Here is a 14,989-nt window from a genome sequence, read left to right as displayed (position 1 = left end):
CTCCAAAACGCATCTCAATCTCCAGAGCCTTGCGTAAGCTTTGCACAAAACCGGCATTAGAATATATTAAAATGGGCATCCCTGAGAAGAATATTAGTCCCAATGTCACTCTTTAGCCAATAATTTGCGAAGTCTTTCCCAGGCAGGAGCGCGGTCGTTTCTCCACGGATGTCCCCAGGAATAGGCGGGTCTAAATTACCATGTCCACTCTACAGACGAGGAGAAGCTCGGTCCTCAGTTACCACAGTTTCCTATCCTGAACAAGTAGCCGCACAGTAATCAGTGTGCAGCAAAGCCTCTCCACAGCCCCCGACCCCTACCTTTACCCCCACCCCAAGGTCGTACCCCTATACTCCTCCGTCTCTCCCACGGCCCCTCGCGCGGGGCCTGCCAGGAGTTGTAGTCCGAGCCCTCGCGCGTCCCCCGTAGCCTATATAGATCGGACTACAAAGCCCAGCATGCCCCGCGCTCCGCGCCCCCCTTTCCTTTCAGCCTCGGGCGCGGGGGAGGCCGGGCAGACCTGCTGACAGGGAACCGATATGTCGGCGACTCTGGGCAACGGGGAGCGCTGGACCGAAGGTACCCTCCGGGTCGGAGGGTGGGACGGGGCCGGGGACTGGGAGAGATCAGGAATGGGCTCCTGAAGGCGCATAAGGGCTGAACTCCTGGGCCTGAGGTGAGAGATGGAGGCCTGTGAGAAGATGCTGAGCCCGAGAAGGGTCCCGGATGGAATGGGGCAGGGGTCGGGGTCCGGAAGCCAGGAAATTTGGCCCGAGCTGGGGGCGGATTGGAGCCGCGTCACCAAAGACGACTTGTTGCCTCCAGCCCCCAACCCCGCCCCGCCCAGGGCCCCGCCCAGGCCCGCGGCGGTTCGGCCTCTCGGGACTAGAGGCCAGTTCGGTGATGCAGTCTCCTGCAGCTTGCCTGGCCAGTCCTTCTCCCCACGGACCCACAGTCCCTGGGTGGTCTTGTCTCCCCAGCCTGCATCAGGATCGATAAGCTGGTCTTTTCCTTCCTGGCCCGTTTTGCATCATGCCATGTACCTACAGTCAGGCAATAAGTATTTATCCAACACCTGTTATGTACCCTTTACTATGCGGAGTCTGGAGGTGCAGCCGAGATTTGAGAGATAACGGGCCTCTGAGTTCACAGCACTGCCAGTCCACTGAGGGAGTTTGATGGGTAAACAAGAAATTACAAAGCAGAGTAAATGTATACAAAGGTGGGGGGGAGGGCATGCTGACAAGTCACCACCAGCTTGTGCCAGAGGAGGCCTCATATAGGAAGTGTCACATATGACATGAAAGATGCATTGAAATTAGCCAGGCAGTCTGAGAAGATTTGTTCCAGGCAGAGGGAACAGCATGGACAAAGGCAAGAGAAAATAGAAACTATTGCTGATGTGAAAGGTGTTTGGCGGGGTAGGGCATACACTGCAAAGGTCCATGTGGGGAGATAAGAGGCTGGAGAGGCAGGCAAGAGCCATGAAATTTGGACAAGGAGAATTCAATAGTCACTGAGGAATGGTAAGGAGGAGAATGTGATTATATTTGATCATGCTTTTAAAGCCCTTCCTAGGTCCTCCAGATCAACATGAGTTCTCTGCCCTCTTTGACTTCATTGCTTGTGGCCCTCTTTACATTCTGTGGGCATCATGAATAATTAAACCTCACATTAGACTATAACTCCTTTATGGTCAGGATTAGCTCTTACCCATATATCCCCCCTGATCTATCTAGTCAACTTGTACATTTTAGTTCTTTAACTCTTAGTTTAAAATTATTGAGTTCATCTCTACTTTAAATCTTAGCGGTAGGAGGCATTGCTTTATGAGCAGTCTCTGACGAGGGACCATAAAGAAGAAACAGGCTTTCTCTTGCCCTAACACTAAAGGCAGGTTATTGGGCAGATGCCTCTTAAGCCCCCTTTATGGCTCTGAGTCAAGATTATTTGCTGACTGGCCACTGTAAGTTTGGTGGACATTATTATGCTTCATGTTCCTGGCATTTATAAATTTTTCTTGGTTGCCTCCCATATTTTCTGTGTTGTTTTTCCATGAAAGATGTTTATTCAGCTTTGTATGGCTGCTTAAAAATCAGTTTGATGTCCATAGTCTGGTCCTCACATTCACCTGTTCATAACTACAACAGTCTTCCAAAGAGTTGATTTACAGGGTTAGAGTGAGGCTTAATTGAAGGGCTATTGCTTTGCAGCCTACTTTGATGCAGTTAGAAGAAACAAATACCCGGAAGACAGACCTTCTGAGAGTCATGACTCCTGTGGTTGCTATAATTGCATGAAGGCCCAGAAGGAAAAGAAGTCTGAGAATGAGCGGTATCCAACCCGGCAGGGTGAAGGGAGTGCCACCTACACTGAGGAGCAACTGCTTGGGGTGCAAAGGTGAGCCTATGTTAGGATTAAATGAGTGGTTTTATGTGAAGTAATTAGAAAAGTGCCTGACACAGGGGATTTGTTATATAAGTTTTTTTAAAAAGATTTATTTATTTTTTATTTATTTCTCTCCCCTTCCTGCCCTCCCCCCCATTATCTGCTCTCTGTGTCCATTCACTGTGTGTTCTTCTGTGTTCTCTCGCATTTTTGTCAGCAGCACTGGGAATCTGTGTCTCTTTTTGTGTGTCTCTTGCTGTGTCAGCTCTCTGTGCGTGCAGCCCCACTCTTGGGCAGGCTGAGCTTTTTTTCACATGGGGCGCTCTCCTTGCGGGGCATACTCCTTGCACATGGGGCTCCCCTATGCTGGCAACACCCCTGCGTGGCACAGCACTCCTTGTGCATGTCAGCACTGTGCGTGGGCTAGCTCACCACACAGGTCAGGAGGCCCTGGGTTTGAACCCTGGACCTCCTATATGGTAGGTGGATGCTCTATCAGTTGAGCTAAATCCACTTCCCATGTTATATAAGTATTGACTGCTATTATTATTATTTATTGTTATTATTAAAGCACAATAGAACTTTAATAAAAGAGCTATGACCCCAGAGAGAGGACCAGGTGGAAATGGAAGATTAGGGTACAATCTGAGCTGACCACCCTGCTTCCACTTTGACAGGCAAAGAAAACGAACTAGATGTGGTAGACATTTATAGAGCACTCAAGAACAGAAAACACTTTATTTTCAAATACACATGAAATATTCTCCAGGATATGCCCTATGTTGGGCCATATAAGAAGCCTCAATAAATTTAAAAGGATTGAAATCATACAAAAATATTCTCTCTAAAATCAGTAATAGAAGGAAATGTGGGAAATTAACAAATATATGGAAATTAAATAACACATTCCTAAAATAACAAATAGGTAAAAGAAGAAATCACAAGTGAAATTAGAAAATACTTTGAGATGAAAGAAAATGAAAACAACATTCTAAAACTTACAGGATGCAGCTAAAGCAGTGCTTAGAGGGATATTTATAGCTATTAAATGCTTATATTAAAAATAAAAGATCTCAAATCAATAACCTAATCTTCCACATTAAGAAACTGGAAAAAAGAACAAACTAAACCCAAAGCAAGCAGAATGAAGGAAATAATATAGAGTGGGATTCAATGAAATAGAGAATAGAAAAACAATAGAGAAAATAATGAAACCAAAAGTCCCTTCTTTGAAAACATCCACAAAATTGACAAACATTTAGCTAGACTGACCAAGAAGCAAAGAGGGAAGACTTAACTTAGTAAAATTAGGAATGAAAGAGGAGACGCTGCTTACTGATCTTACCAAAATAAAAAAAAAAGTTATAAGAGAATAATATGAACAATTATATGCCAACAAATTAGATAACCTAGATGAAATGGACAAATTTACAAACTACTGAAACTGACTCAAGAAAAGTAGAAAATCTGACTAGATCTACAACAGGTAAAAAGATTGAATTAGTAAAAAAAACTTCCCGCAACTTAAACATCAATTATGCTGATCTTGAGATGGGATTTTCAAAGCAGCCAACCAGTGTTTCAAACTGGAACCTTGAGGCTAGTTAGTACCAAACTCAGGCCATCCTCAGCATTTGCCCACTCTTTTTTTCATTTTTTATTTTTTAAGGAAGTACCAGGGATTGAACCCAGGACCTCATACATGGGAAGCAGGTGCTCAACCACTGAGCTACATCCACTCCCCAAGGAGAGTTGGGTTTTTTTGTTTGTTTTCAGGAGGTTCCATGGATTGAATCCAGGATCTTGTCCATGGGAAGCAGGTGCTCAACCAGTCGAGCCACATCCACTGTCTACTCACTCATTTGTTTATTGCCTTGTATTGTTAATAGTATATTTGTCTGTCTGTCTACCCCCACTAGATTATATGCTCCTTGTAGGTAGGGACTGGGTCTTTCTTCAACTGTCTTTCTCATGGCACCTAGCATAGTGCTTTGCACATAGTAGTCACTCATTGACTAGTTTCAATAAAACTATTAAAAAAACACTCCTTACAAAGGAAAACTCAGGCCTATCTGACTTCACTGGTGAATTCTAGTAAATATTTGAAGAAGAATACCAATCCTTCACACAAACTTTTCCAAAAAATACAAGAGAAGGGAATTCTTTCCAACTCATTCTATGAGGCCAGTGTTACCCTAAGGCCAAAAACACTCAATGACATCACAAGGAAAGTAAACAACAGACCAATATCTCTTATGAAATACATGCTAAAAATCCTCCTCAACAAAATACTAGTAAACCAAATCCAGTAACGTATAAAAATAATTATACTGTCAGGGTTGCTATGACAAATATCACACACTGGTTGGTTTAAACAATAGGAATTTATTGACTCATAGTTCAGAGGCTAGAAGTCCAGCATCACGATATCCACAGGCCATTTTTTCTGCCAGAATCTACTATTCTGACATTGGCTTACAGACAATCCTTGAGATACCGTGGCTAGTAAATGCATCTCTGTCTCTGTCACATGTTTTAGTCTGCTGAAAGCAATATACCAGAGATGGTATGACTTTTGCAAGAGGGATTTATTGGTTTACAAGCTCACAGTTTTGAGGCTGAGAAAAATGTCCAAATTAAGACAATATCAGGTGATGTTTTCTCCCTGAAGATCAGCTGCCAGCAATCCTGGACTCCTTCATTACATGGCAAAGCACATGGTGGTGCCTGCTGGTCTCTCCCTTTTCCTTCAGATCTCCTCACTTTCAGCTTCTTGTTTCCCTCGTTCTTTCTCTTCTCTCTTCATATTTATCCCGTTTATAAAGGACTCCAATAAGAGGATTAAGGCCCACACTGGCCCTTACCGTAATTGAAGTAACCTAATCAAAAGGCCCTTAACTGAAGTAGCCTAATCAAAAGGCCCCACCCACAATAGGTTCACACCCACAGGAATGGACTAGCTTTAAGAACATGATTTGATTTTGGGGGGTACTTAAAATCTCAAACTACCACATATGATGATCTCTCTATCCTTCTCTGGCTTCTCCTGTGTCTGTACTTCCTCTGCTTATAAGGGCTTCAGCCATATTAGATGAAGACCCACTTTGATTCAGTTTGGCCTCATCCAAATAGGATCTTTGAAGGTCCTATTTACAAATGAGTTCACATCCATAGGACTAGGGGTTAGGACTTGAAATTGCCTTTGTAGGGGACATGATTAAATCCATAACATATACTATGACCAAGTAGAATTTATCCTAGGAATGCAAAGTTGGTTTAACACATGAAAATCAATCAATGTAATATACTATATTAAGAGAATAAACAACAAAAAATAAATAAATGATCATCTCAATAGAAGCAGAAAAAGCATTTGACAACATCCCACACCCTTTCATGATGAAAACACCAAACTAGGAAATAGAAGGGAACTTCTCAACTTGATAAAGGCCATCCATGAAAAACCTACAGCTAGTTGGACTTGCTACCAAGTCCAGATCCTACTGGGGCTCACACTGTCGATGCCTGCCACATGTGCAATCCTGGCTTCTTTCTGTTCCAACTCCCAAAGTAATGACCCTCAAGGATCAGCTTCTTCAGAATCTTTTTTGTTTTTTCTATATATATATATATATATATATATTTTATTTTAAAAAGATACAGAGAGCATACAAAATGTTACTTTAAAAAATACAGGGGAAGTGAATGCGGCTCAAGCAGTTGGGCTCCCGTCTACCATATAGGAGGTCCAGGATTCAATATCCAGGGCCTCTTGGTGAAGGCATGCTGGCCTGTGTGGCAAGCTGGCCCACACGGAGTGCTGGCCTGCACAGAGTACTGCTCCACACAGGAGTGCTGCCCTGCGCAGGAGTGCTGGCCCATGCAGAGAGCCCTGGGAAGTAAGCTCACAGAGGAGAGAGAAGCCAGCCCCAGGAAGAAAGTAACCTTGAACCCAGAGAAAAGCAAGCCCCAGGAATATAGGAACCCAGGAAGCCTGAACCCTTGTAGACGTTGGAGCCATCTTGTTCCAACACATGAAAACAGACTTTGGTGAGGGAAGTAACTTAAGCTTTATGGCCTGGTATCTGTAAGCTCCTACCCCAAATAAATACCCTTTATAAAACGAACCAATTTCTGGTATTTTGCATCAGCACCCCTTTGGCTGACTAATACACATGTACTCAACCACTTGAGCTATATCCGCTCCCCAAACTGGTATCTTAATAAAGGACTTGGCAGATGAACTTGCTCTTGTTAAGGTCATGGAAGACAAATTGAAGGGAGAGATGATGTATCTTCAACAGGGCAACCTTTTCCTTAGAACACCAAAAAAATTGTCTCTGGCAAAGACTATAATATGACTGTAAAATCCAAACTGGTTTTTATCATTGGGAAGAGGGAGAAAGCCATCTTAATTTGATCCACCATAGCATGAACATCTTTAAATTCATCATTCCTAATGTTCTAAAATGAGCCTAAACTGCAATTTAGCTTGCTGTTTCCAATCCAGTGGATATATTAACCTATGTGGCTTGGAAGATAAATGGCATTCCCAAAAATCATGTGATTGGAAGTGTTTGCATTCTGGAGTCAACCTGATTCTATTACCTAATGGGAGAGAGGCTCTGAATTCACCCATTAAGCTGTCATGGGTGGGTCCTTGGCAAACATGGAGATGGTAGTGTGCTGTTTGGAGTGGAATGAATGTTGCTGATGTCTTCCTAGAAAATCTGCACCCTGATTTAGGTACTTATGAGAATAAGAAACAGTAGTAAGAGGTTCACAAACAGGTGGTTTCTAATGTGTAGCAGTGATCACTTTGAGACCTTATATCTCTTGAGCCATTGGACTGTCTGTGGCAGATTTGGCAGAAAAGTATAATGAAGAATCTTCAATTTCCATCATAATTAAAGATCTCTATGGAATAAAAGGTGGTATCTTCCATTATGTACTTTGCATCTTGGGTCAAAATGGAATCTCAGGTATTGTAAAGATGTCTCCGACTCCTAAAGTAGAGGCCTGTTTGAAGAAGAGTGCAGATATACTTTAGGGGATCCAAAAAGAACTTCAATTTTTTTTTTAAGATTTATTTATTTATCCCCCCTATGCCCCTGCCCATTGTCTCTTCTCTGTGTCTACTCGCTGTGTGTTCTTCTGTGTCTGCTTGTATTCTCTTTGGGCCGCTCCAGGAACCGATCCTGGGACCTTCCGGAGTAGGAGAGAGGCAATCATTTTCTTATGCCTCCTCAGCTCCCTGTTCTGCTACGTCTCTTATTGTCTCTCCTCTGTGTCTCTTTTTGTGTTGCATCATCTTGCTGCTCCAGCTCTCCACATAGGCCAGCATTCCTGAGTGGGTGGCACTCCCATATGGGCTGTCACTCTGTGTGGGCCAGCTAGCTGCACAGGCCAGCTTGCCTTCACCAGGAGGCCCTGGGCCTCGAACCCTGGACCTCCTATATGAAAGATGGGAGCCCAATTGCTTGAGCCACATGCTCTTCCCAAGAAATTCAATTTTAAAGTTTTCTAATGTTGTACTACTTCACTTTCTAGGCTACAGGAGGATATTAGTTGGGAGTTGTGCATATTGTCTTTTTTTATCTGATCTGTGATTAAAGTTGGAATATTAAGACAATCTAGGAAAAACATCAATTTCCTAAAGTTAGAAATAAGAAATTTTCATACAACTTAACCGCTTTAGCCTGATGTTTAATGATATTTATCTTGGTGTAGTCCTGAATTGATTCTATAAAATAATTCTACCACCCTTAACTGGTTAGTATAAAATAGTTTTCCCACCCCTCCCAATGTTGCTTATGCTGCATTTGCCCTTCATACCAGAAGAATGTGAGTTTACTGTATAATTTCTGGTTCTTTCACCCAAAATGCCTAGTCTAACTTTTTCCCCCCATTCGTTCCTTGGACTCCAATGTGTAAATCCAATATTGCATGTCTTGTGTATAACTGCTCTAGAGGATCTTATTTTGTGTACTATATGTATCAGAGTAATGTATATTGCCATATAATGTTAAAAGAAAGATCTACATATAAAAAATGGAACCAACTATCCAAATGTTATACCCCAACTAATATACCAAATAAACTATGAAGAGTGAAAAAAAACCTAAGTTAATATTATACTTAATGGTGAATGACTGGATTCTTTTCTACTAAGATCAGAAACAAGACAAGGATATCTGCTCTTGCCACATCTATTCAACACTGTACTAGAAATTCTAGCCAGGGCAATTAGCCAAGGAAAAGAAATAAAAATCATCTAAATTGGAAAGATGAAGTAAAACTACCTCACTCACACATGACATGATTTTGTATATAGGAATCCACCCACAAAAAATTATTAGGACTAATAAATAAGTTTAGCAAGGTTGCAAAGTACAAGATCAGTATACAAAAATCAATTCTCATTCTATACATTAGCAATGAACAATCCAAAAATGAAATTAAGAAAATATTTCATTTTTAGAAGCACCAAAAAGAATAAAATACTTAAGAAGAAATTTAACAAGAGAAGTGTAAGGTTTATACTTTGAAAACTACAAAACATTGTGGAAAAATTAAGAACCTAAAAAAATGGAAATGCATCCCATGTCTATGGATTAGAAGGCCTAATATAGGTATAATGGTAATACTTCTTAAATTGATCAATCAAAGCAACCCCTATCAAAAATTCCATGGGAAACGGACTTCGCCCAGTGGTTAGGGCATCTGTCTACCACATGGGAGGTCCGCGGTTCAAACCCCGGGCCTCCTTGACCCGTGTGGAGCTGGCCCATGTGCAGTGCTGATGCGTGCAAGGAGTGCCGCGCCACGCAGGGGTGTCCCCCGCGTAGGGGAGCCCCACGCGCAAGGAGTGCACCCCGTAAGGAGAGCCGCCCAGCGCGAAAGAAAGTGCAGCCTGCCCAGGAATGGCGCCGCGCACACTTCCCGTGCCACTGACAACAACAGAAGTGGACAAAGAAACAAGACACAGCAAAAAGACACAGAAAACAGACAACCGGGGGAGGGGAGGGGAATTAAATAAATAAAAATAAATCTTTAAAAAAAAAAAATTCCAGCTGCTTTTTTTGCAGAAATTGACAAACTGATCCTAAAATTCATACAGAAATACAAGGGACCCATAATAGCCAAAACATTCTTGAGAAGAACGGAGGTAAAGGAGTCACACTTCCTGACTTTAAATTTTACTACAAAACTATAGTAATCAAGACATAGGGTCGATATATAGATCAATGGAATAGAATTGAGGTTCCAGAAATAAAACTTACATTTATGGTCAACTGATTTTTGAAAGTGTGCCAAGACAATAGGGAAAGAATAGTCTTTTCAACAAATGGTGCTGGGGCAATTGAATATCCACATGCAAAAGAATGACCTTGGACCTTTACCTTATATCTACAAAAACTAACTCAAAATGAATCAAAGACCTAAATATAAGAACTAAGCTATAAAAACTCTCAGAGGAAAACATAGGCATAAATCTATATGATCCAGTATTAGAAATGATTTCTTAGATCTGAAAAAGCACAAGCAAAAAAAGAAAAAAATAAATGGACTTCATCAAAATTGAAAACTTTTGTGTATCAAAATATACCATCAAGAAAGTGAAAAGACAGGGAAGCAGACTTGGCTCAACTGATAGAGCATCCGCCTACCATATAGGAGGTCCAAAGTTCAAACCCAGGGCCTCCTGACCCATGTGGTGAGCTGGCCCACGCGCAGTACTGATGCACACAAGGAGTGCCGTGCCACGCAGGGTTGTCCCCAGCATAGGGGAGCCCCACAGCAAGGAATGCGCCCCGCAAGGAGAGCCATCCCACGTGAAAAAAGTGCAGCCTGCCCAGGAGTGGCACTGCACACACGGAGAGCTGACACAGCAAGATGATGCAACTAAAAGAGACACAGATTCCCTGTGCCACTGACAAGAATGCAAGTGGATACAGAAAAATACACAGCAAATGAACACAGAGAGAAGACAATGGGGAGGGGGGAAGGGGAGAGAAATAAATAAAAATGTAAAAATAATAAAAAAAAAGAAAGTGAAAAGACAATCCACATAATGGGAGAATATAAACTTTTAAGAGTGTGAATGTTTTCTGAAATCAAAAAGTTCAGGAACTCCTTTTCTAGTATAAACCATTATCCCCTACTTCTTCCCATCTCTCTGTATTTTATGAATCAGTCTCCAAGATATATTGTTAATTTTCAAAAAGCAAGAAGTAGAAAGGTGTCTATAATTCCATTTATGTGTTTTAAAATGGGGAGGTCTTTATACATATGTTCTTTCTGTATTTAAGATTCACAGGAAACTTTTAATAGTCGTTGTCCCTCGGGGTGGAGATACGGGGACAGGGAATGTGGAAGGAAGAAGATTTTTCACTGTGTGTACTTTAGTACGTTGGATTTTTTCTTCGTGTATACATTGACTTTTAAAATTTAAAAAGATACCAATAAGGAAAAAAGATGAAGAAAAATAAACAAGGTGACTAGGTATTTCCTCTGGCTTTGCTATACTGTGGTTCATCTCTCAGGGCCTTAGCCTGCACCTTGATGTAAGGATTAGCATAATTGTTATACCCACTTGGCAGGGATAGAGAACAAATAAAACAATGGATGTGCAAATACTTTGAAAGGCATTAAGCTTAGGATGGAATGAGAATGTTAATGAATTTGACCGGTTCATTGTTGTGCTCATCAATTTTCTTTTAGCTTTGTTTTGGGGTTCCCAGATTAGAGGGAGGACTGATAGTATCTTGCAGTTAGATGTACAAAAGGGGCCTTTGTAGACCTACATATTTGCAATTTTTTTTTTTTTTTTTTTTTTAGGATCAAGAAATGCAGAAATTACTATGAAATTCTGGGAGTTCCACAAGATGCCAGTGATGAAGAGCTTAAAAAAGCTTATCGAAAACTCGCTCTGAAATTTCACCCTGACAAGAACTGCGCTCCTGGAGCAACAGATGCTTTCAAAGGTCTGATCCTGAGCTAATGCTTAATTCTGCTCTTCTATGGGCTTTATGATGGTTGATCACAGCAAATTATTTTCAGTCTCCTCTGAAATTTTTGTATAAGGTCATAAGCAGGCTTTTTTTCCTCCTAACACCTCTTAAATAGTGATTTTCAGCATAGCTCCCTGCTGCTTTCATTCACTGTTTTCATTTCCTAGCTCCTAAAACAAATACCATACCGTGGGTTAGTTTAACAATAGGAATTTACTGGCTTATGGTTTTGAAGCTAGGAGAAGTCCAAAAATCAGGCATGAGCAAGTTGATACTTTCTCCCTGAAGATGTGGCATTCTGGGGCTGGCCGCCTGCAATCCTTGGGTCCCTTGGCCCTTCTGTCCCATGGCAATGAGAAGCAGTATCTTCTTTCTCTTCCAGGTCTGTTAATTTGCAGCTTCTTTCCCTGTGACCTCTATAAGACCTCCAATAATAGGATTGCAACCCATTCTGATTCAGTTGGCCACAACTTAACTAAAAATAACATCTTCAAAAGGTCCTATTTATAATAGGTTTACTCCTACAGGAATGGATTAAGAACATGTTTTTCTGGGGTACATAACTCCAAGCTACCATTTTTATTTACCTTTGGGGGAAAAAATTGTATTTTTCTAATATCTATTAGAGCCATTCATTCACTGATTTCAGCACATATTTATTGGGGACCATCTATTTACCAGGTGCCAGAGTCAATAAAACATATGATTCCTCTTGTGGAACTTCAAGCCTGATGGCAGCTTGCAAATAAGGCATAAGTAGCATCCCCAAATTTCTTTGACCATGGACCTCTTTGTTCATGAATTCTCTATAATTAACATGTTCATTATGAAAAAAGCTGTGTATAAAAAATAAACAGTTATAGGTCAAGTCTTTTTTCCATTGTCTTCTATGATGATTTCAGAGATGTATTCTCAAAAAATATTTTGTACCCAGCATGTAAGTAAAAATTTGCTTAAGAGCTTCACTCCCAGTAGAGTCATTGATTCAGGCAAGGATCATCTATGGATTCTAAAACCATTGGATGAAAGGTTCTTGGTGAACAGGATATTCACATGATCTCAAAGTATCACCCCATGGAATATTTACTGATTTCAAAGGAGAAAAATTCCTTTGTGATAGAGATATCTGGCTGCCATCACATTAACTTAGTGATCCAACTTAGCATCACCAATAGTGGGACAAGTTAACGTTATGTGTCTCTTGATGTTGATACAGAAGAGCACCTAAATGGTATTCTTGCCAAAATATTTGACCTGAAACTAATAATGGGGCAACAGTCAGAATATAGAACATTCGATAAGAGCAACGGCCTGGACTCTTTAAAAAATTCAATATAATGAAAAATAATAAAGGTGGGGAGACTGTTGTAGATTAAAAGAAACTAAAGAGACATAAAGCTAAATGCAATACGTAAGCCTTGAATAGATCCATTGAATGATATTGAATCAAATTGATATATATATATATATATATTTTTTTTTATTTTTTATTTTTTGGTGTGTTAATATTGTGGTCATGTAGCAAAATGTCTTTCTTCTTAGGAGAAAGTCATATAACCTTCAGCCTACTTTAAAATGGTTCAGCAAAAGAAATTTATATATTATATATACATACATATTTGTATATTATATATATAATATATGTGTGTATGTATACAGAGTAGACAGAGTAGAGAGAAGGAGGGGGATGCTATGTAGCAAAATGTTAACAATTGGTGAATCAAGGTGAAGGTTATACATGTGTTCATTGTACTATTTTTTTCAATTTTTCTATAGGTTTGAAAATTGCCTAAAGAAAACAAAAAAACTGAAAAACAAACAGGACAGATCTCAGAAATTTTTAAATGGCAACATTTACCTCAAGGGACAATGCCTTTGTTAATATGCCATTGAGACTCTAACTCTCCCCACAAGTTTTACAAGGAAACGAATAACCCACTTTCTTTTAACATTTTCATGTAAGGTAAATTTCACAGATTAATGTCATTTCTTTGAGAAATTTGCTAGATTTCAAGGAACATGAATACTTAGGAAACTTTAATTTTTGTTTTTGTTTTTTAACAGCTTTTCTTTTTCTTTTTTTCTTTTTACTTTTAATTTTGAAATACTTTCAAACCTATAGGATAGTTACAAAAACAGTACAAACCCCACATAGGGAAATTCAACATAGCCCTACCCCTCCAGTTACCCACATCCGCTAATTAAACATTTTGCCACATTTGTCATGTCATTCTATCATCCATTTATCTACCTATTCATCAATCCATCTGTCTATCTGTATTTCTATTTATTTACCAATCCATTTTCTGAACACTTAAGTATAGGTTGAATACATCATGCTCCTTGAATACTGAAACATTACCAGGTACCTGTCCTAAGAACAAGGATATTCACCTGAGAAACCACCCTAAGTGCAGTTATCAAGTTCAGGAAATTTAACATTGATATAAAGCTTACAGTCTATATTCCAATTTTTTCATATGTCCCATTAATGTCCTTTTTTTTTGAGGTACTGGAGGGATTGAACCTGGGACCTTGTATGTGGGAAGCCAGCACTCAACCACTGAGCCACATGGGCTTCCCTGAGTTGGTTTTTTCATGTTTTGCTTTTTGTTTGTTTTTGTTTTTTCAGGAGGCACTGATAACCGAACTCAGGACCTCTCATGTGGGAGGCAGGAGCTCAACTGCTTGAGCCACATCCACTTCCCCCAGTAAAGTCTTTTTGAACCTTTTCTACACCCTTGTTAGAGCTTGTCCAAGATCATGTATTGTATTCAGTTGTCATTGTCTCTTTAGTTTCTTGCTTTGCTTTTTTATTGCAGTAAGACTTTAATACAATTCCCTAGCTAGAAAAATCATTTTAAAAATGCTCTTTCTGAATGTTTCTGATAGTGTTGACTAACTTAGAGTAGGGAGTAGGTGGAGATGTCTTGAAAGATTTTTTTGAGGTTTCTATTGCTCAGTGGTACAGAGATCCTATATGTTTAAATAAAATTGGACGAAGTTTATACATTTGTACATAGGAAGAAGTGATGGTAAGCATATGTTACCTGTTCAGCCTTTGAACCCTCATTAAGACATTAGCGATACATTTCTTCATTTCAAAAGACATTTTCAAAAGTAAGCTGAAATAAGATCATGTTGAGGATTTTGCTTTTAGCCAAGAAGGAGGGTTTTTACTAATTATTTAGGATATTGTTTCTAATTTCAAATTAGAATACCACTACTTAGGTGTGTACTGTTTCTAATCATAAACTATTACTCTTAAGTAAAATAAGGACACAATTTTGGTGAAATCCCTTGTCTGGGATTTGTAGTGACTGGGACCCTGGTCTGTGGGGTTCCTAACTTGTAGGGCTACTGTGATGACTCATGGACTACTGATGAGGAGTTAACTCTCACTTTAGCAGTAGTTCTTAGTTTGATTCCAGTGTTGTTTCTGACTTATCAAGAAATGGAAAGATCATGAAAAAGTTCAAGGGACAAGACCTTTGGTAAACTTTGTAGGACCGAACACCTCTCCTTAGGCCCCTGTGAAGTTATCCAGCAGCAGTCGCCTTTGGGCTCTTCCTCACTGTTACTGCAAT

At 40.1% G+C, this 14,989-nt stretch overlaps 1 protein-coding gene across 2 annotated transcripts in view; it reads left to right on the top strand.

The window, feature by feature from the left end:
* DNAJC18 (DnaJ heat shock protein family (Hsp40) member C18) overlaps nt 1–14,989 on the top strand; it is a 47,172-nt gene that overhangs the window by 5,186 nt on the left and 26,997 nt on the right. For both annotated transcript variants that reach the window (XM_058279605.2, XM_058279600.1), the window contains exons 3-5: nt 493–579; nt 2,214–2,400; nt 11,230–11,375. In XM_058279605.2, the coding sequence (XP_058135588.1) occupies nt 540–579; nt 2,214–2,400; nt 11,230–11,375 (373 nt within the window). In that variant the 5' untranslated portion in view covers nt 493–539. The remainder of the gene's footprint in view (nt 1–492; nt 580–2,213; nt 2,401–11,229; nt 11,376–14,989) is intronic.

The sequence above is a fragment of the Dasypus novemcinctus genome, chromosome 2, assembly GCF_030445035.2.
Source record: "Dasypus novemcinctus isolate mDasNov1 chromosome 2, mDasNov1.1.hap2, whole genome shotgun sequence".
Classification (NCBI taxonomy): Eukaryota; Metazoa; Chordata; class Mammalia; order Cingulata; family Dasypodidae; genus Dasypus; species Dasypus novemcinctus.
The sequence above is the reverse complement of the archived record's forward strand: the minus strand, read 5'-3'. Positions and strand labels throughout refer to the sequence as shown.